The 24,191-nt window shown below is 50.6% G+C and overlaps 1 protein-coding gene across 2 annotated transcripts in view; it reads right to left on the reverse strand.

Moving 5' to 3' along the window:
• Positions 1-11,598, reverse strand: part of TWIST2 (twist family bHLH transcription factor 2) — a 49,395-nt gene extending 37,797 nt beyond the window's left edge. The window contains exon 1 of one of the 2 annotated variants that reach the window (XM_040638441.1): positions 11,111-11,598. In XM_040638441.1, coding sequence (XP_040494375.1) covers positions 11,111-11,445 — 335 coding nt within the window. In that variant the 5' untranslated portion in view covers positions 11,446-11,598. Of the gene's footprint in view, positions 1-10,927 lie in introns of both variants that reach the window. The other variant, XM_040638436.1, reaches the window with a different exon arrangement.
• Between the last annotated feature and the right edge of the window lie 12,593 nt (positions 11,599-24,191).

Consider the following 24,191-nt stretch of genomic DNA (forward strand, 5'->3'; position numbering starts at 1 on the left):
GACCCAGGCCCCCGTCGGGCCGGATGCACAAGCAGGGGTACGGCCCACCGCCCCCAGATCCCACCCTCCTCTCTCTGTCTCTGGAGTCCTCTTTCTCAGCATTTGGGGAACCTCTGTCTCCCTCCCTGGTGGGTTTCCCTTCGGCGGGGCAGAGGACCAGGAATGGAGGGACAGCAGCATCCTTGGCTTTGAGCCACCTGACGCTCCTGGCTAAGAGTCTTTGGAATCTGCTCCCAGTTCTGAGCCTGTCTGCCTGGATTCTCAAGACACAAACAATCCGTGAGCCCAACACTATCTCTGGGGTTTCTGTGAGTGTCTCAAAATGCTGACTGTGTAACACCACGAAGGTGATAGTGTTTAAAAAAAAAAAAAACAGACCTGGATCCTGGCTGAGGAAGCCCTGGGAGAGCCACTCTGCCACCCCCCCTCCTCCACGGGTCCCCAGGGCACCGGTGGCTCAGGAGGCACGCCAAGGGTTAACAGATCAGGGGAGGAAGAAGAGAAAACAAGTAAAGGAGGGAAAACCCGCCCAATTGGCCCTGAATGATTTCGTGCCACAGTCCTGCCTGCGCCCGTCTCTGGGGATGGCTCTCGCAGTGCACTTTGCTCCATTCCCAGCCTGGGAAAAGTGGTACTACAGAAAAAGGGGACTCGCTTCGAAGAGCAGCCCCGAGCCAGAGACCCCACTTCTCAGGAACCATCATGTCCCTGGGGGCAGCAGCACCATCGCCTTGAGGGTCTCTCTGAGCCTGAAATGATCTGGTCTGCCGATAGGCCCTGGGCTTTGGGAAGCCCACGGCTGGGGGGTTAAAGAGCTCATGGGCCACCCTTACGCTCGATGGGGAAAATGCCCCTTGCTCTCGTGTGCTGGGGTGACTGCAAACCACGCAGCACCTGGGGCCACCCCCCTCCCCCCGTCACCCCAAGAACGTGAGAACTCAGTCCACGTGGAGGGGCTTCCAGAAGGGTAATGGACATGCCACTGAAATCAGAGGGTGGGGGCGGGAAGGCAGTGTGTTTTCAGAGTTCTCTGAGGTTCTTTGGCGAGGGGACCACATTAGGAAATAGATTTCGAAAGAGAAAGAGAAACGTCCTCGGGCAGGGACAACCTGAGGTGGGGAATCATCTGATAAACAGTCACGTGGGGACACAGGACAGCGTCTCTGGAAAGTGGGGAGAAACTGAAGGTGCAGCACCCCCTGGCCCGCACGTCCTGCCGGTTACCAGAGATGCCCACGGCCTGAGTCACAGGACCGTGTGGGGGCTGTAAGATACACATCTCACGAAATGTATCATTTCGACCATTTTAAAGTATAAAATCCAGTGGCATTAAGTGCGCAGCTCTCACACTATTGTGCAAACATCATCACTATCTATTTCTAGAACTTCTTCATCACCCCCAACAGAAATCCCACACCCATGATGCAATCGTGTCCCAATTCCCCTCCTCCAGGCCCTGGCAGCCACGAATTCACTTTTGCCTCCTCTGGATTCTTTGTGTAGATGGACTCACACAATATTTGGTCTCTCGTGTCTGACTCTTTGACTTAGCCGCATGTTTGCAAGGTTCCTCCCTGTTGTGGCCAGAGTCCGATCTTCACTCTTTCCGGCTGAACAGCGCTCCCCTGCAGGGCTAGCCCACACTTTCCTTGTCCCTCAGCGGGCACACATTCAGATCGTTTTCACCTTGTGGCTGTTGTGAGGAGTGCTGCCCTAAACATTCTTTTAGGGGGTACAGCTGGCGGGGAGTGACTGAGTCACACTGACTCCTGGAAGACGGACAGCTGCCAGTTATCAGAAACCCACTCCATCGCTTTGCGTAGAGGGAAACTGAGTCCCAGAGAGGCTATGACTTGCCTAAGCCACACACGACCATGGGCTGAGAGCAGGACAGCTCTCCACCCCAAGTTCAACCTCAGGAAAGTCCTGTTGACCCCTGGACACAAGACAAAGACTTTGCCCCACAACTTAACTTGGCAGCCGAGCCTGTTCCTACAAAGACAACAGGCTTTGGTTTCTGTCTAATTTCCCAAAATAGAAAAACGCCATGTAGAAGTTTACTAAGGGAAAGAACTCCATATGATTTATTCTGGAAACAGTGACTTCAATAAATTGCAAAATCCATTGTGGAGAGTCACGTTGGTTACAAGTCGTCCCGGGCATCAAAAAGCCCTCGGAATGCAGGGAGCATTGCTCCCCATGTGCAGAATGAGGCAGGAGAAAACACGGGTGTGCACAGGGAGCCAGAAACGCACGCCAGTCCCACTCTTGCTCTGCTCACCCTCCCTTCCCCTTGTGCTGCTCAGAAAAAGTGAAATTATGTAATTAATATAAAATGATACTTGCTGTATCTTTCCAAAGCTGTTCGCTACAAGCTGCTGCCCAAGACATTGGCTCAGAGGATCTGCACGGGGACACACGTCTGCGGAAGGCGCCGGGAGGATGGAGTTTGTCATCTGGGAAAGTACCGTGCTATCACCACCCCGAGTTCTGCGCCTGCCAATGACGATGCCCTGTGAGAGGGACGATGTGGTGGCGTGGCTGCTCCCAGCACAGCCAGGCTGGTTCTGTGTGCCTTGCGAACCGTGGAGGTGGGAGGCTGAGATTCTCTTCTGGGGGCTGTCTCCAGATGAGCAGGGGCTTTTCATGTAGAATTTGGCTGTAGGGAAATCTCTACAGCATGAAATCCAGGAGAAGGACATAAATGCTGAGTTCCTGCTTGCTTGCATAAGCCCGGCAAACACGCTGAGCCCCGCTGGGCTCACGCTGGGACGTTCGTCCCCGCGACCTGCAGGGTGGACCCGCAAGCAGCTCCCCGGCCGCCCAGCCCGGATGCCCGGGAAGCCTGAGGCCAATGCACAGCTCTCTGCAGACAGTCTGCATGGTCCTTCCTCTTGCTTCCCTCCTCTGTCATGGGAGGGTCCTCCAAGTCACCCGGGGGAACCGGGCAGCCCAGGACAGCAGAGCCAACCCAGGCCGATCCGAGGGTCCCCACCCTGGTCTGGAGCAGGTGTCCACCCCTGACCACCTCTCAGGGACTCTGCTTTGGCCCCGGTGGCCTCCTGCCTGGGGCGTTGAGGCCAAAGAACTGAGGTGGGCTTGTTGGGTTTTTATGAAGGGTCATTTCTCTGGGAAGGCAGGCAGTGTGTGTATTCTGAGAAAGCATCTTCTTCTCCGTTGCTGAGGGCCTTGCGGGAAGGAGGGTCCACGTGCAGCAGGCAGCAGAGGGAGATCCGGCTCCAAGCCTGGATCCTTCTGTCTTCTTACTAAGGGGCCCCGAGCCCCCCCGTTGCCCCGTTCCTTGCAGGAGTCTCCACACAGCCCACCTCCTGCTCACGCCCTCGTGTAGCGTTTTGTGGTCCCTGCTGAAGAAGTTCCCTTGTCCGTGTTACAAACCACAGGCTGCTAGACTGATGTTTATGGAGTCTTTGGAGACCCAGGAGGTTAAACTGCTCAACAATGAGATTATAGGAAATTGTTCGGTTTTGAGATGTCATAAAACAAAAACAAATAAAGCATAACAGCAATATTTGAGAGGAGCCGATAATTAGATCACAGTCCTCACCTGCCGTGTGGTGTTTAATTAAAAGATACTCCCTCTAGCCTCAAAAAGCAGTCCAAGCGAGACTCTGGGAATTGGCCACACTTTAACATCCAACAAAATCGCCTCAAGGTCTTCCTGTCCCTAAAATGCTTCGCTGTGTGGCCCTCCTCACACCTCAGCGGCGCCACGAGACCGGCCTCGGCCGGCGGAATGCCACAGAACGCCAGCGTGCGCCCGGGGCTCAGCGTGCGGTCCCCACCCCTGCGGCTCTGGGTGGCCAGAGCCACTCGTGTTTCACGAGAGACAACAACACAAACAGGATACAGCAGATTCCCTGGGGTACAGGGTCTGTTTGGGACCCTTCGGTTCTAGCATCAAGGCAACAACTTTCTTAGAAAGTAGGAACGATGGGCAGCTAAGGAAACGGAGTTGCCCAGCAGAGGTGGGGGGTGGGGGGGCCTGGGTGCTTCCGGAACCCTGGGAACCCCTCCACCCGGAGAACCCTGAGACAGTGTGTTTATTCCCTGGGCGTGTTTGTGCTCTTGTCAGAACCTGATGATGGGCTTTTTGTTCATCTTTTATTCCTTATTATAAATGGAAACCTACCTGGGCCTCAGCTAATAATGGTAATAGTACAGGTGATCTCTCAGCTAGAGAGCACAAGAGGGAACGCAGGGCGTAGGGGCGGGTGGCAGAGGGCATGGCTGCAGGAAAAATGCTCACCAGGCAGAAAAAATGTGCAAAAGATCAAATCTTTCTCTCTCAGGCCCCCACCCCTGCACACAGACATCACGAAAGAGAGGAGAATCAATTTTGATGAGTTAGGAACCAACATATACGTAGCACGCGATTTGGAATGGTTTAAATGAGGGAAAATCAATCTTCAGTGAAGATACTGTTCATCTGTGCAACTCGATCCCATGAAAGAGACAGGTCTCAACTGGAGAAGGAAAAGCGTCTCTCCCAACCTCCTTCCCTTTCCAATTCGCAATAATCCAGGCATTTTCCAAAGCAACGAGAAGCACCTCACTATATTTATCAAGGAGGTCTCGTGAAGAGCGGGGTGTTCAGCTCACACAGCTTTCTGGAAGTCGGTAGAGATCTTGCTGACCCTGAAGGCTAGCTTGCCTTCCAGCCCTTCACTGAGCCAGACCTCTAGCGAACAGGCACTTTGCACCCCCAGGTCCAAAAAGTCAAACAAGGCAAATGGCTTTTGACTTCTGATCCCTCTGCGCTCCCTGAGAGCCAAATCTACTTTAAGAACTGAGATTAAGGAAAGGAAATAGCAACTCAATCTTTATTTCTAGAGCTCTTGATTGAAGGAAGACGCTGCCTGCTTGCATTTTGACTTCCAGAATGTTAAATCAAAGTGGAACACACAAAGAAATCCACCGTGGCGGTAGATAGAGTCAGAGACTATAAACTATTGGCCTGTGTTTTCTTTTAGGGAGTTTGTTTATTTTACAAGCTGTCCCTTCTGGAACCCCACTTGCCTCTGAAGCAGGCAAAAAAACAAAAAAACAAAAAAACAAAAAAAAAAAAACCCTGAATCTCTTAAGAAGAGGGACACACTCAGAGAATTTAGCGGAAAATTTCGCGTGCCATTTTATTTGTATAGCGGTAGAAAAGCAGCATTAACAACAAAAGTGTGGACTTTTTTTTTTCTCCAAGGGGGAGTCAGAGAAAGGATCCCTATTCCTCCCCTCTCGAAGCAAAAAGCTAAAACCCTGCCCTAGGTGGTCCTGTGCTCAGCGGCCTGATGCTCTGGAAAGGCTTTGGCCGCGACCACACCACAATCCTCTGCTACGGGGCTGGGATTTAATGTTTGGTCACCGTCAAAGGGTTAATGAAAAGCAAAGCTTCTGCCCAAATCTTTCCTGCCAGTCACACACCAGATCTGCACGTTCAGAAAAACAAATGTGCACTCTCTCTGTCAGAAGGAAACAGTAGGAAATATGAATCTAATGCCTGACAGCATAACGAAATTTGCAATTCTCCCCCAAAAGATGCAGAGGACTACATTTTTAAAAGCCTGGGTGTGAGCTAAACAGGAAAAGTATTTTCCAGAAGAGCTGACTTCGATAACTGAAAGCTCTCTGGGTTATCCTTCATTTAACTGATGGGGAAATTGTGACCTACACAAAGGGGGGGGGGGTCTGCCAATTTTAAACGTATGGATCTTGGGATTTGAGAAGTCAAGTTACAGCACTACAGCTGGGCCATCTGAATTTTCCTCTGGTCAAGTAACAGAGGAAAGCGTGCGGGGATGGGAAACGGGTGCTAAACAACAGATCCACAGACCCCGCGCACGGAGCTCTCTCAACCACCGATTTCTTACACATAATCACAGGCTCATGTTATTCTGAACAATCGAGCTGTAGGAAAAACAATGCAGACATGTGAAGCATGTAAAACACTGTTTTGGTTCAAAATGACTCTATTTTCAATTAACCACTAAAAATTTCTCTCAGGTTGGAATAAGGTTACATGCTGGCTTTTCCAGTTCCTGACTCAAGTCTCCTTGAGCACGACCACCATTAGTAATCACTGAAGACAAATCCCATTGTGACCTAGTTGACATCACCATGAAAATCACATCGTTAATGTCACTGTATCCCATTCCAAAACAAACATTAAATTAAGGCACATTTAATATAACTAAATTGCATTCAAAGGTTTACTACTGAACCAAACACAAAAGACATTCCCAGGACAAACAAATATTACTTTCAAATAACCATGACTGAGTTTAGGGTTTGATCTTGATCTCTCGATATCCCCCCCCCCCGCGCATGTATGGTTCTAAATACTAAAACTTTAATCTCTACACCTCTTGGTGAATAATTTTTACAAACCGTGGGTTTTAGAATTGTGTGTGTGTTTCATACATGTCAGTGTAGGTTTAGTATCTTAAAAGCAAGTGTTGGGTCAGTTTCAGGTAAATATTTCTTAAAATTTCTTTGAAAAATATTTTGTTTCTTAGTATAGGAAAAAATGTATTAATAGGTATTTCTTCTCTCAGATTTCTGGGATTCTACTCTGTTTAAGCATAAGAAGGAACCACCTTTAATTATATAGTGGAAATATTTTGAGATTCCTCATATTTTGAAAAGAAGTGCAAAATGCAAATGATATCAGGAAAAAAAAGTGGATTTGGGCTCAAACCACATTTTTAGTTTATTACTCTGAGATGAGGCATAATAATTCCTTATGTAATTTGCTTGTTTGAATATAGAAAAAAGTTTAAATTCTCGTGGCATATCTTTCCTTTTTATTTTGAGATAACTGTTGATTCATAGGAAGTTGTAAGAAATCATGCACAGAGAGTCTCTTATACTCTTTACTCAGTTTCCCCCACTGGTAACATCTTGCAAAACTGTAATGCACAGTCACAACTGGGAAATTAACACTGATACAATCTCCAGAACTTACTCGGATTTCACCCGTTTTAAGTGTCCTGTGTGTGTGGGTGGGTGTTTCATTCTGTACAATTTTCTCACACGTGTAGACTCAGGTGACCATGCAGAGTATCTTTTTAAACAGTTTCTGATTATAGCATTCTATCTTGGCTTTACTTTTGAACGCATCCTGTCTGTTTCTCTTAGATTCCGCTTCTCCTTTATGGCTGCTTCTTGGCTACAGTAACGGATTCACCTCTTCTTTGAGTTTTATTGCCTCACTCGTGAACTCTTTGCTGGCGGAGAACTTTGCATTTGGTTTGCTTTTTGCAGCACATTTATCCTTTCCCAGGAAAAGACACAAACATAAACAGACATTCCAGCACGCATTCACAGAGTTTTTAAAGACACCAGTGAGAATAGATTAATATAAATACTAAGCTTAAAAACTGTCATAAAAGTTCAGCCTTTAAAATTGCCTTATTAAAATATTTGTTTTTTTTAAAGCCCAGATTTAAACTAAAGTTATGAGTTACAGTGCTCTGCTCAGAAAGAGTTTACTTTATGGTCTTTTTTGCGAGGCAAGAGGAATCTGGCATCTGAGCTGTCCATCCAGGATATAGTGAAGCAAGGATGATGGAAACTCAATTCTTTCAGGCTCAAGACTTGTCTGAAAATAGTACAGTCTTCAGAAAACCTCAATAAAGTACTATATTTCAAATGACCTCAAACAGCCACTCTCAAAGTCCCATCCCTCCAGCCCCTGCGCGGGCCAGATGCGTAGCAAGACTTCTTCATGCAAGGTTGAAAGAATAACCACAGGCACTTAAAGAACAATATACCCACATCACAGAGGTCAGCTCCCTCTATTGGATCCTATCGGCAGGTATTTTAGAACAAAACAGTACTTGTATTTCAGGTAGCTCAGTCTTTCATTCCTCTTCTTCTGATCAATCAAAATCTCTCCTGGAATCCTGCATGGACATTCCGAATGGGAATCAATTTGCTTTGGAGACCAGCTAGCATTCCCAATATAGCAGTTAACAAACGCCTTCAAGAAAGCGTTCAGGAGGGAGGAACGGGCTTACACACTTTAGGAAGTGAGAGGCTCATACTCTGTTCTCCAAAGCTCCAAACTAAAAATTCTCAAGGAAAAAAAAAAAAAAAAAAAACACCCTACTGAAAATCTGTGCCTATTGCAGGAGTCAGGGAAGATGTTTTCTTTAATGACAAAGCAGAGAATAGGAAAAATGTCTGATAATCGTCCCTTTCCCCCAAGCCAGGTGCCCCTGACCCTGTCTGTTCCTAAAGCTTCGGCGTTTAACAAGACTAAAAACTTCTCTTGAGATTTTTCCAATTAGATGAACCCAGCTGACTGTCCAAAGACGCCTGATTTATTGTATATTTGTATGTTTAAATACCAGACCAAAGAAGAAAGTCAGGATAAATATTAGCACCAGCTGAAGACCATTTCCTGTGCTCCCCTTTCTATCAAGGGACGATTCAGGCTTTCTGTGGTGGCTGGTCATCTGCGTACAGCTTTTTTCATATATGTGCAAACATCTCCGATTGAGACATGAAAATCACCCACAATTTACTGAAAGTTCTAGAAATTCTTTGCGGATACATATAACTAACATTTCTTAAAAATATTACAAGTAACAACTTAGCAACATTTTCAGGAAGTCAAACCAATCATGACTGTATTTATATTCACAGAGAGTAATGTGATAAAAACAAACAAGCAAAAGAAAAAAAAATGTTTGCCCAACATGCCTGATAAGTAAAAGCAAGGTGTGTCCAGAAATATTGGTGCATCAAAAACGTCCGCATTTCCCTTCTCTTCTCGCAGAGAACCGTTATCTATCTACCTAAAGAAACTGGCTTACTGGAATTAGTTATATTCAAGTATGTCAAAATAAAAATAAATAGGCCCCCATAGAGATCGGTTGTTCTCCAGCCAAATGTGTTATCTGTTATATTGTAAGGATTTTTCCCAAAAAATTCTCAACACTTATAATAAATAAACTATCGCCTTTTATTTTTATATGATCTTTACTTGTGATCTATGTCTGATTCTCTAAGTTCGAGGAATGCAATTATTTTAAAATGAATTTTAAATGGTCCTACTAAATTCTGCATTAAGGTTATATCTCCTGGTATTTGTTTTCAATAATTTTCTGGAGGGAAGTCTTAATGATAATGCTGTTGACATTTTCCTTAAACAAAGTTATACATGTATGTTTTACAAAGATGACATTCCTCATCTGTTTGTCCTTACTTCAGATGTGCTGTAAACTATGGATGGTATAAAGGGTAAATGGAATTAACTAATGGAAGCTCATAATTTAGGCAGCAAAACCCAGAATTAATGTATTATCCCCCTGTAGCATTTTACTACTCAGCCAATCCAAACTTTCTTTCCTAGAGAAATATGTGATTGAGATACTTTCCATCTGTTTGTGACAAAGATAGGAGAAGATTCCCAAAAGTTATTGCTGCTAAAAATTCTTTCTTAAAACCCTATAAAACAATCATTATCTTAAGGGGGGCAATTTCATCAAAAGCCTTTTCAGTGGCACAGAAATAAAAACTTAAAAAAGAAATTCACCTGTGCTAGATCAGCCTTTTGTGACCACAGCAAAAACATTGGCAGATATTACAGAACCGCATAAAAAAGAAGTAGATATGTTTGGGAGAGCGGGCGGGGGCACGCTCTGGATTCATCTAAATTCCTTCTGTGTGAAGTAGACTTATAAAAACATCGCAAGATGAGCAAGAAACTAAAGCATACTAAGCAGTAAGGATCTGTACCACCACCCCCCCCCCAACATATCTCGCACCTTCCCATTGCCCTGGAGAGCCCTTGGAAGGGAGATGCCCACCAGCCCCACAAAGCCTTCTGGAATGGAAGGCACCTCGGGAGTTAGAGTTTGTCTAGACGGACTTCCAAGGTGTCGGTGAAAGGGAGCTGGTGCAGGGCGCCCTCAGCGCTCTTCCAGAGCAAACCAGAGTTTCCAAATGCTCTCAGCAGCTGTGTCCCCTTCGCCTTCTCCCGTGCAGGGAGACGGGCCCGCACTGCCTCCCCTTCCAGCAAACCTGTTTCCCAGCCTGGACCCCTCGCGCTCTCCTGCGGGGCCAGGCGCCGGGAGGCAGCGCTGGCTGAGCCCCCTCCCAGACTCCAGGTTCAAGGCTGGAACTAGCTCCCAGCTCCGAGATCCGTCCACCTGCCTGCGGGCAGGGGGTTGCGGAGTCCCAGGGTGTGCTCCCGGCCTAGGCGCCTTGGTCTCCACGCCTCAGCCCCGGCCCTGTATCCCGCGCTCCCGGCGCAGGGCCGACCCAGGCTCTCCCGCTGCAGTGGCCCCGGAGTCACCAGCGCAGGACAGTGTCCTCCCGCCCTCCCCAAGGCAAAGCTGGCCGCTGGCCCGCTCCTGTGCGCCCACCGGGCCCGCCAGGGCGCCGACGGCTGAGGTTCTGAAGCGCGGGCCGGGAGGCCCTGTTTGAGCCGTCCGCGAAAACTGAGCGTCCTCACGACGAACGCGCTCTGCCGCTTCCCGGGAAGAGGGTAAAGTTGCAGCCAGGCGCAACCCGGCTCGGGCAGCCTCCCGGGAGGCCTTGGCTCCGGAGGACGCAAAGGGCAGTGGCTTTCCATCTCTCTGCCCCTGCGGGCTGCCGGCCGTTCTTCCGATGCCCGCCTTCCCGACAGTCACCCACCGGCGCCCACTGCAGCAGCAAGGATGGAAAGTACGGCTGGCTGCCACCGGTCCCCCGCTCCCGACTGACACCCAGCAGGGAAGCTTGCAAAAGGCCCCATGGGTGCCCCTGGGACATGGGAGCTTCCCAACCGACCCCCTTCTGCTGCTGCGAGGAAAAACGCACCCCAACCACGCCGCCGCGGCCCGCAGGGCCTCCACGAGGAGGGATGCGCGGGCCGGGCCGCGCGCCCCCCGCTGCGGCGGGCGACGGTCGCGCGCGCAGCACCTACCCTGGCGCGCGGGTCCGGACGTGGGTGGCGCGGCGCTAGTGGGAGGCGGACATGGACCACGCGCCCTCCATGCGCCACACGGAGAAGGCGTAGCTGAGGCGCTCGTGGGCCACGTAGCTGCAGCTGGTCATCTTATTGTCCATCTCGTCGCTCTGCAGGACCTGGTAGAGGAAGTCTATGTACCTGGCGGCCAGCTTGAGCGTCTGGATCTTGCTGAGCTTGTCCGAGGGCAGCGTGGGGATGATCTTGCGCAGCGCCGCGAAGGCCTCGTTGAGCGACTGGGTGCGCTGGCGCTCGCGCACGTTGGCCAGGATACGCTGGCTCTGCAGCTCTTCGAAGGACTGCGCGCTCGGGCTGCCCTTCTTGCCGCGCTTGCCCGGGGTCGGGCTGCCATCTTCGCTCGACTTCTTGCTGTAGCGCCGCTTCCGGCCAAAGCGCTTGGGCTGCCTCTCGAGCTCCTCCTCGCTGGTGCCCAGACTGTCCACGGGGGACACGGGCGAGCTGGAGCCCTCCTCCATGGCGCCCGCCCGGCGCGCTTGGGGCTGGGGGCGCCGGGCGCCGAGCGCGCGCCGCTGGCCAAGCCCGCGGACGCCGAGCACACGCTCTCCGAGTTTCTCGAAAGGCTCTGATTTCAAGGCCGGCTTGTGCAAAACCGAGGTCTCCGGGAGAGGAAGTTATTCTAACTTTTTTGGAAACTCTAGCCGGGCTGGGTTGCTAAATAGTTGTCAGGAGCGAGGGCGGCGCGCTGATTGGCCGCGGCGGCCGGGGGCAGGACGAGTTCTGGGGCCTTCGCCGGCCGCCCCCGCCCCCCGGCGCGGCACTTTCAGTTTTGCCTCCCCCTTCGGCCCCGGCCGCGGCGGGCACCCCGGAGGCCGGGCCCTCGCGCGCCGCCCGCGCCCTCACCCGGGGATCTGACCACTCTCCGATCGCCCGGCGCCGTGGGCATTGCCGACCTGCTTTGTCTGCTCCTTAACTTGGAGATCGGGCCCCGCCAGGCTGCAGGATCTCGCTGGGCGCGAGGGGCGCGAGGGGCGCGAGGGGCGCGAGGGGCGCGAGGGGCGCGGGAGCCTAGTCCTACCCTAGATGCGCTTCCAGGAGGTGAGGACGAGGCGGGGAGCCCCGGGCGTGCTTCGGCCTGTGTGTTCCTTGGCTGCCCCCCGGGAGCGCCGCGAGTCCGCGCTGCGGCCCGCACACTCAGTGTGGGGTGGAAAACGCATTCGGGCAGGGGTCCCAGCGCACGGACCACAGGCGTGCGGACACTCGGGTGCCCTCCGAGACGCCGCTGCCCACGCACGCGCCGCGGGGATCAGTGCACACGCGCCGGCTCTGCCCAGGCTTCGTGTTGGGTGGCCTTTCTCACCCCCAGCTTTCTGGGGATCCCGGCCCCGACGCCCTTTGCAGACCTTCCTTCTAAGTGCTTTCAAACTTGAGCGCCACAGCGAGCCTCTGCGGGAGCGCCGGTGCCCACTACGCCCACCTGCTCGGCCCTGCCTGGGATGCCGGGTACCGGGCGGGGACGACCGCCAGACCCCCGGTGCGGGGCCCCAGCCTCTGCGCTCCCCCTCCGCGTCGCCAGTGGGCAGTGGCCCGGAGGGCAGTCTGGAGAGCTGGGCGCCTGCAGGCAGGAGGGTGCGGGGCGGCGGGAGCTCTGGGCCTGGCCTCGGAGGGCGACACCGCGGACCCCGGCCCCGCGCCATCTGGACGCCGAGCGCGGGCGCGTTTGAAGTGGTTGGGGGGGGGGGCTCTTTGTTCGCCAGGCTGCTCTGGCTCGGGGCCTGGAGGTGGTTTACGGCTTTGATGCCTTTGAACCTATTCCCAGGTGACCCGGGCTCAATTAGGTCCGGGCCTGAGCCCGGCTGTCAGGCAAGCCGCGTGATCAAGGGCGGGTGGGCCCTTTTATTGAAGTTGAACTCGGGGCCGGCGGAGCGCTCGGCCTCCGCTGCTCCTCGGCGGCCAGGCGGGCCGCGACCACCGCGTTAGGAAACCCGCGGGCGGCGATGCGCGGGCCCTGGCCGCTCAACGGGGACATCCCCCCAGCAGTGAGCGGAGCAGAGGTCTGGGAGGAGCAGGCCCTCACACGGCGGTGGCCACGTAACAGCGCTGTTTGCAGTTTCTAACTGACCCTCGGGCTTCAGGATCCTATGACTAAAGGGCCCTGCCAAGTCACCGCGCCCAGCCCCACCCCGCCCGGCCGCCCCCTTCCCCTACTCTGAGAAGGCTCGAGGTTTATCCGGCTTTCTATATCCTCCTCCAGACTTCGAAAATAAATGTAAAGAACGATGGAGACAGCCAGGGAAGCCTGCTTCCCAGCCGTCCTGCCGGCCTGGGGCACAGCCTTTCCTGGGCTTCCCGCGTCCGGAGGGCCTGCTCCCTCCCAGACACGTCTTGGACCCTGTGTCTGGCTCGGGGCGGGACAGCAGCGATTTACTGCTCTTTCACCAGCTCCGTGTGTCCTTTAGCATGGGGACTTCGAAGACCCAGACTCCCGCCTTGGCCCAGCTTAAATGCGTGCAGTGACACTCTCTCCCCGAAGTGGAGGGCATTTAGGGAGGCTCCCCCCCACCCCCCCATCTCTGTCTCTCCTGATGATGGGCAGCAGAACACTTTCTGGAAGTCAGGTCTGAAAACCGGTCATTTGCCCAAATTACAGCAATAACACTGGCAGGGCAGAGGCAAACGGACAAAATCTAACATTTAAGCCACACATCCCAGACAGACAAGAGTCTCCTTTAAAAAATCCCCTTTAACATTTCCCCCTGAAAAATTGCTCAGGAGGGCATATGACAAGCCTTCTTGGCAATGGTTCTACCATTTCACGTCTAATGTTACCAAAACAGTTCCTCTCCATGAATGGGGTGGGTGGGCGCCCACGTCTTTCTTCTGTTCCTTCTGGAATTGCAGGGCATGGAAGCCAGGATGACCTTTCTCAGACTGTGGCAGCCGGTGTGTAAGAACGCTCTCACGGGATGTGTAGGGGAGAGAGGGCCAACCACTCTGCCCTGTCCTTTAGTTGGGGGTGGGGGGATGTGTTTGGTTTTGCTCGGGACACAGTGTGTGGTCCCTGGATGTCTGTAGAGTTCGGGCATGAGCATCAGTTTTCAGGAGTAGGCACGGCAGCAGCTCCTTGATTCCAGGGCGCTTCTGGAACCACGGTGTTCCTGGTGCAGTGAGGCCCCAGCCCGAGTGCTGCTGTGTGATCTGGACGTCAGCTCTGCCTGGAGCCCGTTTACTCAGCTCACGGCAACTTTATCACGTCCTCTAATAAGTAGCTTCCTGGGTGGAGCTGCCAGCGTGGGCTGTTCTCTGCAAAGGAACCCTGCCTGAGACCCCGCCTCCGGACTGGGGGCTAGAAGGTGCACAGCAGGGCTCTCCCCAAGATGGGCTGCTTCCTGACATCACTGGAGTTCGCTTGCAACGTGGACTAACACCGGCCTTTGACACACTTTGATGCTTTAAGGTCAAATCAAAGTTGTTCTTGCAACAAACTCATATTACGATTCTTTTGACTTGGAATATATACCAAATTTCAGTAAAAACAACAGTGGGAAGAGCAACCACGGCATAAATACAATGGGAGAGAAAGCACAGGGTGCAGGGGTCTGGGACGCAAGCCAGGCTCTTCTGCATAAACTTTGTTTTGTAGATTTGACTTTGGAGTCATACAAAAGTTTTACGTAATTATTTAAAAACTCAATCAAAATGAAAAAAAAAACCCAAAAGTCAAAAGCAGAATGAGACAACATACCTAATTTCGTATCACCTCCGTGGCTTCCCCAGTACACAGGAATCACTGAAGAGAGTCATAAACACTGTAATTTGACTCACTGCAAAGGCAAAGGAGCTGCAAAAAAAAAAAAAAAAAAGACTTCAACCCTTCTCAACATTCATGTTTCTAGTAACAATATTGCTATTGTCATTCTGAAACTGTGTGCTAACCCAAGTCAGTTACTATGTTTCTGTCTTTGGGAATCAAGATTTCTAGCCCAGAAGAAAAGAGATACAAATATGAAAGGAAAGAAAGCAAGAGAGTGTCATTCTAAATTTGTTGGGAAAATCAGTATAAACCCGTGATGTATTTTCTCTTAAGCAGTGTATTTCCTGGCCCTGACCCCTAGAAAGACCTAGAAACTTTGATCGATCCCGTGGCAAGGAGCACCACAAGTGTTCAGACTGCGTTCTCTTCTGGAAGAAATGGCCACCTTCAGGTCCAGGGAAAACGTGCAGAGATAAGCCTGGAGCATCTTCCTTGCCTCGAAGCAAGGAACTGGCCAGGCACTGCTGAGTCATAGCAGGACGGGAGAACGCCCTGCAGCCTGCCTCCACCGGTAGAGGCGGTGCCAGGGAAACGTCGATCAGAACAGAACTGGATGTGGAACAGAAGTGGATGGAAACACATCAGATGGTAAAAATCCGTGAGTATCTAATGTTAATCGAATAAAAAACTTCCTGGTCATCTTAGGCTGATGATGGGAAATTGAGTCATGATTCTGAAAACTGGTAAGTAAAGGGAAAGAGGCAAGCACACAACCAGCCTTCCCTTCCAAATTATACATCAAAGTTGGAGGAGAGTTGAGGAAATGTCTTGCTCTGCAGATGGACTCCAGATAATAAATGAGGGCGAAACGGCAGGATTACATCACCGTTCCGCAAACCTCGTCCGCGCTAACTAACAGGAGGGATTCCTACCAAATCACTGGCCTCTGGACTTGGCAGCCAGTCCCAGGAAATCCAGCACAGACACCGGACGAGTTAAATGGTGCCATGCGGATGCAATCAGATCTGGTTCTCCCGTTCTCGGAACCCCAAAAGGGCTCATTTCACTTTTTGTAAAAGTTGTCTTGACCATGTTCTGGAAGGCTGTCCAGACTGGCAGTGATAATGCCCTGTCACTGCTCTGACCTCCTGTCCTGGGGCTTGGGCTTACTCCTCCCCTGTCACTCAGGCTTCTGGCAGCTCCTCCCCACATATGGACTCATGCACGAGCCTACCTGAAACTGTCTGCCCTGGGACAGCCACACGGTTGACTCTCTCGAAGGTTGCAAGTTGGTCTCATTTCTGTTGTCACATTACAAACCACAGTGTAAAACAGCACCCGTTTCCTTTCCTCCCAGTCAAAGAGGGTGGTAGATTGTGCTGTGTTCAGCCGGGTGGGTTTTTGTCAGTCCTGCCTGGTGTCGCTCCCGTGCCAGCAGTACCCTCGGGGCTCCAGCCTGAGATGGTCTCAGTAACAGATCTGGTCGGGAGGCTGTGAGCGAGCCAGCACATCTCAGCCCTCCTCCGTGTGGCTTCTCCAGCTGGCCGGCTTCCGCTCATTCTCACAGTGGGCTCAGGACTCTGACCACAGTACTCTCAAGCCTTTGCCTGTATGGAGTTTGCTGATCTCCCCTGAGCTAATGCAAATCACACGGCCAAGCCCAGATTCAAGAGTTTGACACTGAAGAGTTGATTGGCAGCTCTCTGTGTGTATATGTGTGTGTGTGCACGCACGGTTGTGCATGTGTGTGCCAATAGTATGGATGTGTGTGTGTGTCGGTAAGACATGTGTAGTTGTGTGTGCGTGTGTGCACGCTGGCGAAGGGACCTGTTGTCACTTGTAGACTTACTTTAGGATGATCAGCTGGGGCCCAGTCATATTTGGGGGGACCCCGGTATTTGCCAGGGTTTTCTTGTGACTGGCACTATCTCCAGAGAGGAACTCTTGCACATCTGCCCTGGAGCGTCAGCCTGGCCTCCGGGGTCCTGGCACCCAGGGAGGAAAATGGCCCACAAGGAGCACTCACCGTTCAGAATGTGGATTTCCACACAGTACGGGCTTTCCCATTTCCTCCTCTCTCAGCACTGCCTGGCACCCCCATCTGAACCCTCTCTGGCTCAAATTCTCCAAGGTAACATCCAGCTCCTTCCAGGCTTGCACCTGGCCTCTTTGTGATGGGGGAGGGGATGAGGCATGCATCTGCTCTTGACGTTGGCGGAGAGGTGGGGGTACTTCTGCATAGGACTCAGCCAGCTTGCTGTCAGGGCCATGCCCCCGACCTGCACTCTGGCCCCCGGTCCTCCACTGTCCACTGAGTCACATGCCAATCCTCCACCCTCCTTCCACCTGCCCAAGCATGCTTGCTGTGGACTTCTCCCCTGTTTCCTCTGAGATCTGGGTTTTTGCCTTTTGTGTTCTTTTAGCCCAATTTAGATGAATTTAAGGGAGAGAGCAGAAATAAATGCATATGTGCAAGCCGTCATTTTCAGTTGGAAACCGCTGGAGATCATTGTTTAGAAGCTGAATGCAAGTGCAGAGAGCAGGAGGCAGCTCGGCCCTCTTCCTGCGCACCTTGCAGGGCCCCAGGGGGGCTTGGTGGCGGGTTGCCCTATGCCCGCCTCCGTCTCTGCAGCTCTGGCGGGTAACGGTTCCCTGCTGATCCCTCAGGGTAGGAGACCCAATGGCCCACAGAGGGCTGGGGCCAGAAGTGAAACCCTACCTAGTGACCTAGGAACCCAGACTGTGAAAGCTAGCTCCCTTCTCCCATTCTATTGCACTGACAGGCCTTCATGTGCCTGGTGGTGCTGGGTCCCCCGCAAGCCTGCCTCCCCGTCCTCCTCCACCAGGAGCAACTCGTGGATCACCCAGTGTTGTTCTAGCAGTGGCTGGATTTAATTTAGCTTAACTTTAATTCATGAACCAGGAAGGCATGCTTTCTACCCCCCAGCCCCCCTGCAAGAAATGCAACACATATATGCAAGTCCTGATTACCCAAATGGAAACCTTATTTCCATTGTTTAATATAATTTGAATAGAAGTTTGCTCAAATAGTTTAAGCTCTTCCCGCCCGCCCTGTTTGTTTGTTTTTAATCTTCAAATTTGTCATTCACATCTGCCCTCTCCTCTCCTCCCCCACCCCCACCTCCAGCCTCTCCTCTTCAAAGTTCACACTTTCAAATGGAGACCAGCAGATGCTGTGGACTGGCGGGTGGAAAGAGGACGGGACTCTTCGTGGACGTCTCCCCTCACCGGGTACTCTGGTTCAACCCTCGTAAGAACACAGACTGTGTACTGTGGGAAGAAATTAATTGAAGACAGGAGATTATTAATACAGAGCCTTTTAATTAATTAATTAACATAGTGCTAAGAAGTGTAGTAGAGTACAAGCCCCTAAACAGATATTCCACAATGCAGCCACTTGAGGGATATGGAAGAGTATGAACCAGACTGTGGAGAAGCTTGGAGATGGAGACCGGTGGGTGTGGGGTGCTGGGAAAGACATCAGCAAAGGCAGAGTAAACCTACCATCAGAGGACAGAGAAGAGCATTCAGACAAAGAGACAAAAATGTGTCATGACCTCCAAGGGTGAAATGCAATGGTGTCCCTGCAGTGGGGTGGTCCCTGTGGCTGGGAGCTCAGGGGCTCAGTGGCCAGCACTCTGTTGTCTGCAGGTTACAAAAATACACCCCAAACCTGCTTAACCAAACAAAACAAAAAGGAATCTATTGGTTCGCCACTTAAGAAGCTCAGGCTCAGGCTGGCTTCAGGCTTAGCTGGATCCAGCAGTTTCAGGGCTGTTGTGTCTCTTTTCTCCTTCTCCATCTTTCAGCTCTGTTTCCCTCTATGTGTGAAGCTCACTCTCTCGGTACAAGAGGCTCTGAAGATGACAGGCACTACCGGGTCATACCCTCCAGGGACAGCAATGCTAATTGAATAGAGCTTTCTCCTCTAGATCCGGCAGACATGTCAGGCACAGAACCCTGACTGGCTGGACTTCTCCATATGTCCTGGGGCCCAAGGGCCCTATTCAACCAGCTGGGTTATATGGCTGCTTTCATGATGGGATGGGACCGGAAAGGCAGGCTGGGGCCCTAAAGGTGGGGAAGTTCCCACTGGAAGATCTGTTGGATGAACAAGGAATGTTCACTGTGGTGCGTGGAGGCACCACAGGGAAAGGTTGAGGCCAGGCTCTCAGGGGTCTTATAGGACAAGTTACTGAGCTTATATTTCCTTGTGGAGGCAATGGGAACCAAAGGAGAGTTCTAAGAAAAGAAGTGATGACCAACTTTTACTTTGAGAGTACCTGGAAAAGGACAGACAACTAGGAGCTCTTGCTAAAGCCCAGCCAGCCTACCAAGGAACTGAGGAACCAGGGAACCATGGAACCGCAGAACCATGGAAACATTGAACTAGGGAACCACAGAACTATGAAACCATAGAACCAAGGAACCACAGAACCAGGGAACCACAGAACTAGGGAACCACAGAACTATGAAACCATAGAACCAAGGAACCAAGGAGCCAGGGAACCACAGAACTAGGCAACCAGGGAACTGGGGAATCAGGGAACTAAGGAACCAAGGAACCAGGAAACCAAGGAAATATGGAACCTGGGAACTGCAGAACTAGGGAACCAAGGAGCCATGGAACCAAGAAGCCACAGAACCAAGGAGCCACAGAACCAGAGAAACAAGGAACCACAGAACCAAGGAACCAGAGAACTAGGGAAATAAGGAACCACGGAACTAAGGAACCACAGAACCAAGGAGCCACAGAACCAGGGAACCCCAGAACCATGGAACTGTGGAACTATGGAACCATAGAACCAGGGAACCACAGAACCAAGGAGCCACAGAACCAGGGAACTGTAGAACCATGGAACCACAGAACCAAGGAACCACAGAACCGGTGAACCAGGGAACTAGGGAACCAAGGAACTATGGAATGAGGGAACCACAGAACCGGTGAACCCTGGAACCAGGGAACCAAGGAACATCAATGCTGAGATGAGGTGGGGGTGGGACGGATGGGGATTTAAGAGGGAGAAGATGCAGGATTTGACTGCTCTCAGTGTGCTTGTGAATCCCCCAAAGTTAGCTTGGAATTAAGTAGGAAGGTTACATACACCCATCTCTCCTCTTGCTGTATACAATTACGCTTCCGCTTTGAGATACACCATTTGAGAATGGAAATACGTGCAATTTAAGCACTGCTTTATCATGGAAGAAAAAAACAGTTAAAACCCAACTGCAACCAGGCTGTGCAGAAGGACAGAAACAGCGGGAGTTAGAAATGGTGAGGAGTTAGGGTTCTGTGTTCTGTCAACGATCAGGGGTGACACCCCTTCCTCTCCGTGGGACTCACTTTCCCCTCTTGTGAAAAAAATGGGTTGGGTGAATGACCCTTAAGGTTTCCTTAACATAACGATGTCTAGGTTCTATTTTCTGCAACTGAAATCCCTGTCTGGGAACTAAGCTTCATGTCACACTTTGATGTTTAGTGGTGTTTGAGAAAGGGTGGGGGTTGCTGCCAAGGCATGGGGAGTGCGATTTTCTTTAATCTGTCTAAATAATGTGCAGGGGGCCTTTGGTGACCACACATGCCCCAACCCCTCATAAAGTCCCTGCCCCGTTGTGGCCTGGTCATAAACTTTCCTGAAAAGGGCATGTGAACTTATCGTCCCCAATACTTTATAATTAGAAATTATGGTCTCTCTGCCTCATGATGCTTTGGGGCTCTGGCAGATCTTAAATGAAGACTATATAAATGTTTTAAAATGTTCTTCAGAAAACTTCAAAATTCATTAGTTGAAAGTTTGACTTATGTTCCTGAACACTTACCTAGATAAGCATATAGGTTTGGCCTTAAATGTTTTAAGGAATAAACGTGGAATCAAACTTGTGCGTTAAAAGTCGGATGATGTCTCAAATATAAAAACGCATCAAAAAGTCCTGTGGGGAAAACACCTCTGGGTGTGTGGCAAATTTCTCTTTTATGGAGGTCACCAGAGCCGTGGGGAGCTGGGATGCAGGGCCCTCCCAAGTGATCAGGGCAGAGAGCGACTGGGTGTCTTTGTTTAAGGAAGAAAATGCTTTGTGTGTGTGTGTGTGTGTGTGTGTGTGTGTGTGTGTGTGTGTTTACGTGGGCATATGAGGTGAGACATAGCTTCTCTTAGGCTACACTTTTTTAAAAGGCTTTTAATTATTTCACTTGACTTTATTTTCCTACTTTATTTCTTTATCTTCTATCAAAGAAAGCAAATAACCCAGGAATAGCACGGTTTCCCTCCTCATGGAAGGCACTAGAAGCACGTCAGGGTGTGAGGGCTGCCTGCTCCAGGCCTCTCCCTATAATCCTGTCTTTCCTCTCTGGCCCTGATGACTTTTCCTTTCTCCTCTTCAAAAAGGCTCTCATGCCTAACCTCCTGGGAGATAGTATCTAAACTCTGAAAATAAAGTGAGACTAGCTAGCTTTATTTTGTTTGACCGATTCTTTTTTTGCCCCTTGAGGAAGGATTAATGAACACCAGTATCAAAGGATGAAAGTGTCCCTTTTATTTCCCTGAGCCAGACAGGAATATTTCATATGTAAGATGTGTTCTATCTTTCCAGCTATACGACCGGTGTTGGTCCTCTACTTTGCCCTGCTGGCTCGTGACCGAGCAGTTTATACCATAATCACTCATATGTGGCTGTGTAGATGTTTGCCATTTAAGAGAAGTAAAATGATTGCACTAATTTTCCATGTTTAAAATTATTTGGGTAAGGAATCTGGAATAGTGTATTTTCTTCAAGGAAAACTCCACGAGTAATACTCTGTATTTCATCAATAACAATGCAAGAAGGAGGGATCTTCAAAGAACTAGTTTTGTTTTAATGTTCAAATTTAAGGAAAGTGGTCATCTCAGCTCGAGGAAGAGGAAGAGGGGGGAGGGGAAGGGGTCTAGAGAAGATGAAGGAGCTGGTAAGATCTAGTAAAACACAAACAAACCGAAACCCGCGCTCCGCGTGAGGACTTCCTTTACCTCCCGTACTGAATGTCTTGAGACCCAGAGACCCTCACCAGCCGGCAGGGATATTCCACAAACTACAGCAGGGAGTAGATGTGACTCAAGTATGGGATAGAGAACGGGGTCTCATTGAATCAACCATTTTTCTTCCTAGGCCATAATATACCTACAGTAAAATGTACCCGTTTTAATAAAGTTTAAAATTGGATACCTTTGGACAAATGTGGAACCACCTTCACAATCAAGAACATTTCTCTCATTCCAGAAAGTTCCTTGGGCCCCGTGCCGTCAGTTGCCTCCCCCTACCAAACCACTAGCAACCGATAATCTAATTGACCTTCCTGTTTTGCTTTTTGCAGAAAGTCATAAAAACGAACTCATACAGGACCTAGCCTTTTGTGTCTGGCTTTTTGCACTTGGACTAATGGTTTCAGGACCCACCCACATTGTTCCATGTACCCACTTGTTCCTTTTTATCGCTGAGTACCCCGTTGAATGAGGACACTGCAATTTGTTCATCCAGCCATCGGCCAAAGGACATTTGGGTTGTTTCCGGGTTTTGGCGATTCTGAGCAAAGCCTCATTCCGGTCATTGTTTAGACACTTTTCATCTCTCTCAGGTAAATTTCTAGAAACAAGATCACTGGAACCAGTGTAAAGGTGTGCTTAATTTTGGGAGAAACTGCCACACGATCCAAATGATCCGAAATGGCTGCATCGTTGTTTGGGTCCCACCAGCACCGTGTGGAAGTTCAGCTGTTGGGTGGGCCATAGTCAGAAGGTGGAACAGAGTAAGTGCTGACAAAGACGTGCGGACGTTGGAACGCCCGTGCTCTGCTGGTGGGAATGAAGGGTGACATGGGTACTCTGAGGGACAGTTTGGCAGCTTCTCAAGAGGTTAAATGTAGAGTGAGCATAGACCAGCGATTCTACACTTGAGTCTATCCCCGGAAGAATCGAACACAGGCGTGCAGGCAAAAACTTGTACACAGGGGCGCCTGGGTGGCTCAGTCGTTTAGCATCTGCCTTCGGCTCAGGGCGTGATCCCGGTGTCCTGGGATCAAGCCCCGCATCGGGCTCCCTGCTCTGCTGGGAGCCTGCTTCTTCCTCTCCCACTCCCCCTGTTTGTCTTCCCTCTTTCACTGGCTCCCTCTCTCTGTCAAATAAATAAATAAAGTCTTAAAAAACAAAACAACAACAACAAAAAACTTGTACACAAATGTTCATAGCGGCATTGTGCACAATTGCCAAAATATGGAAGCAACCCAAATGTCCACTGATGGGTGGCGGGATGAACCTGGTGTGGGATAACCATACGATAGAACATTATTACTCAGTCAGAGAAAGGAGTGAAGTATGATTCGTGCTGCCGCATGGTGGGCCTTGAAGACATCGTGCTGAAGGGAAGAAGCCAAGAGAAAAAGAAAAGGTTACGTAGTACATGGTTTCGTTTATATGAAATGTCCAGAAGAGGCAAATCCAGAGAGACAGAAAGTAGATTAGTGGTCGTCAGGGGTTGGGAGGAGGGGGTGTATTAGTCATGCTTTTTATTTTCTGTGTTTTAGGATGCTTCGACATCTTGGGACCTTGGAGACGCAGAGGAGGATTGCCCCCCCAGAATTAGCTAATTCCTGAAGATAGCAAACACCGTGCCTGAGAGCACACCTTTGCATGCAAACCAAGCACCCTGAGTGCCTTCCCCACCCACCTCCTTTCATCAGACTCCCCTGCCCTCAGCCGATGACAAGCAGGGGAACCACCTGGATAACCCGGGGGCCGCTGAAGGGTGAAACCGGCCAAGCCTAAACCTCTTCAGCCTTGCCTTGCCTTTCCTGCAAAAACCACTATAAATGCTCTTGCCCACGCCTCCTCACTGACCATGGGGCTTCCCCCGTGGCCCTACCTCCAGTTTCTATGGCTCCGTGAATGTGAAAACTTCTTCCTCCATGATAGTCATTTCTGTCTGTGTGTCCTACTGATTAAAGAAACGCCAGGTACCTTTTAGAAAGATGGGGAGAGAGGAAGTGACTGTTTAATGGGTGTAGGATTTCCGCTGGGTGACAAAAATATTCTGGGATCAGGCAGTAGAAATGGCTCACAACACTGGGAATGCGGTGATCGTCTAAGGGCAAATTTCATGTTACGTGTACGAACCGTCAGGGGTCTCCAGCACAACGGAGCACAGACATACAGACATGAAGGTGTTTATTAGGAGAAATTGGCTAAGGCAGGGATGAAGGCTGAGAACTGCCACAGTCTGCCCTCTGCACGCGGGAGCCCCAGGAAAGCTGGTGGTGTGGTTTCAGTCTGAGTGTGAAGACAACAGGTGTGAACGCCTCCTTCCTCCCCCTTTTTGTTCGGTCCAGGCCCTCAGCAGATCAGACGAGGCCCACCCACACGGGGAAATGCCATCCGATGTTCTCGTTCCATCAGTTCAAACGCTAATCTCATCTGGAAACACCTGCACAGATGCAGATATTAATCACCTCGGCGTGTTTCA

Source organism: Ursus maritimus, unplaced genomic scaffold (assembly GCF_017311325.1).
Source record: "Ursus maritimus isolate PB19 unplaced genomic scaffold, ASM1731132v1 scaffold_1, whole genome shotgun sequence".
In the NCBI taxonomy this organism is placed as follows: domain Eukaryota; kingdom Metazoa; phylum Chordata; class Mammalia; order Carnivora; family Ursidae; genus Ursus; species Ursus maritimus.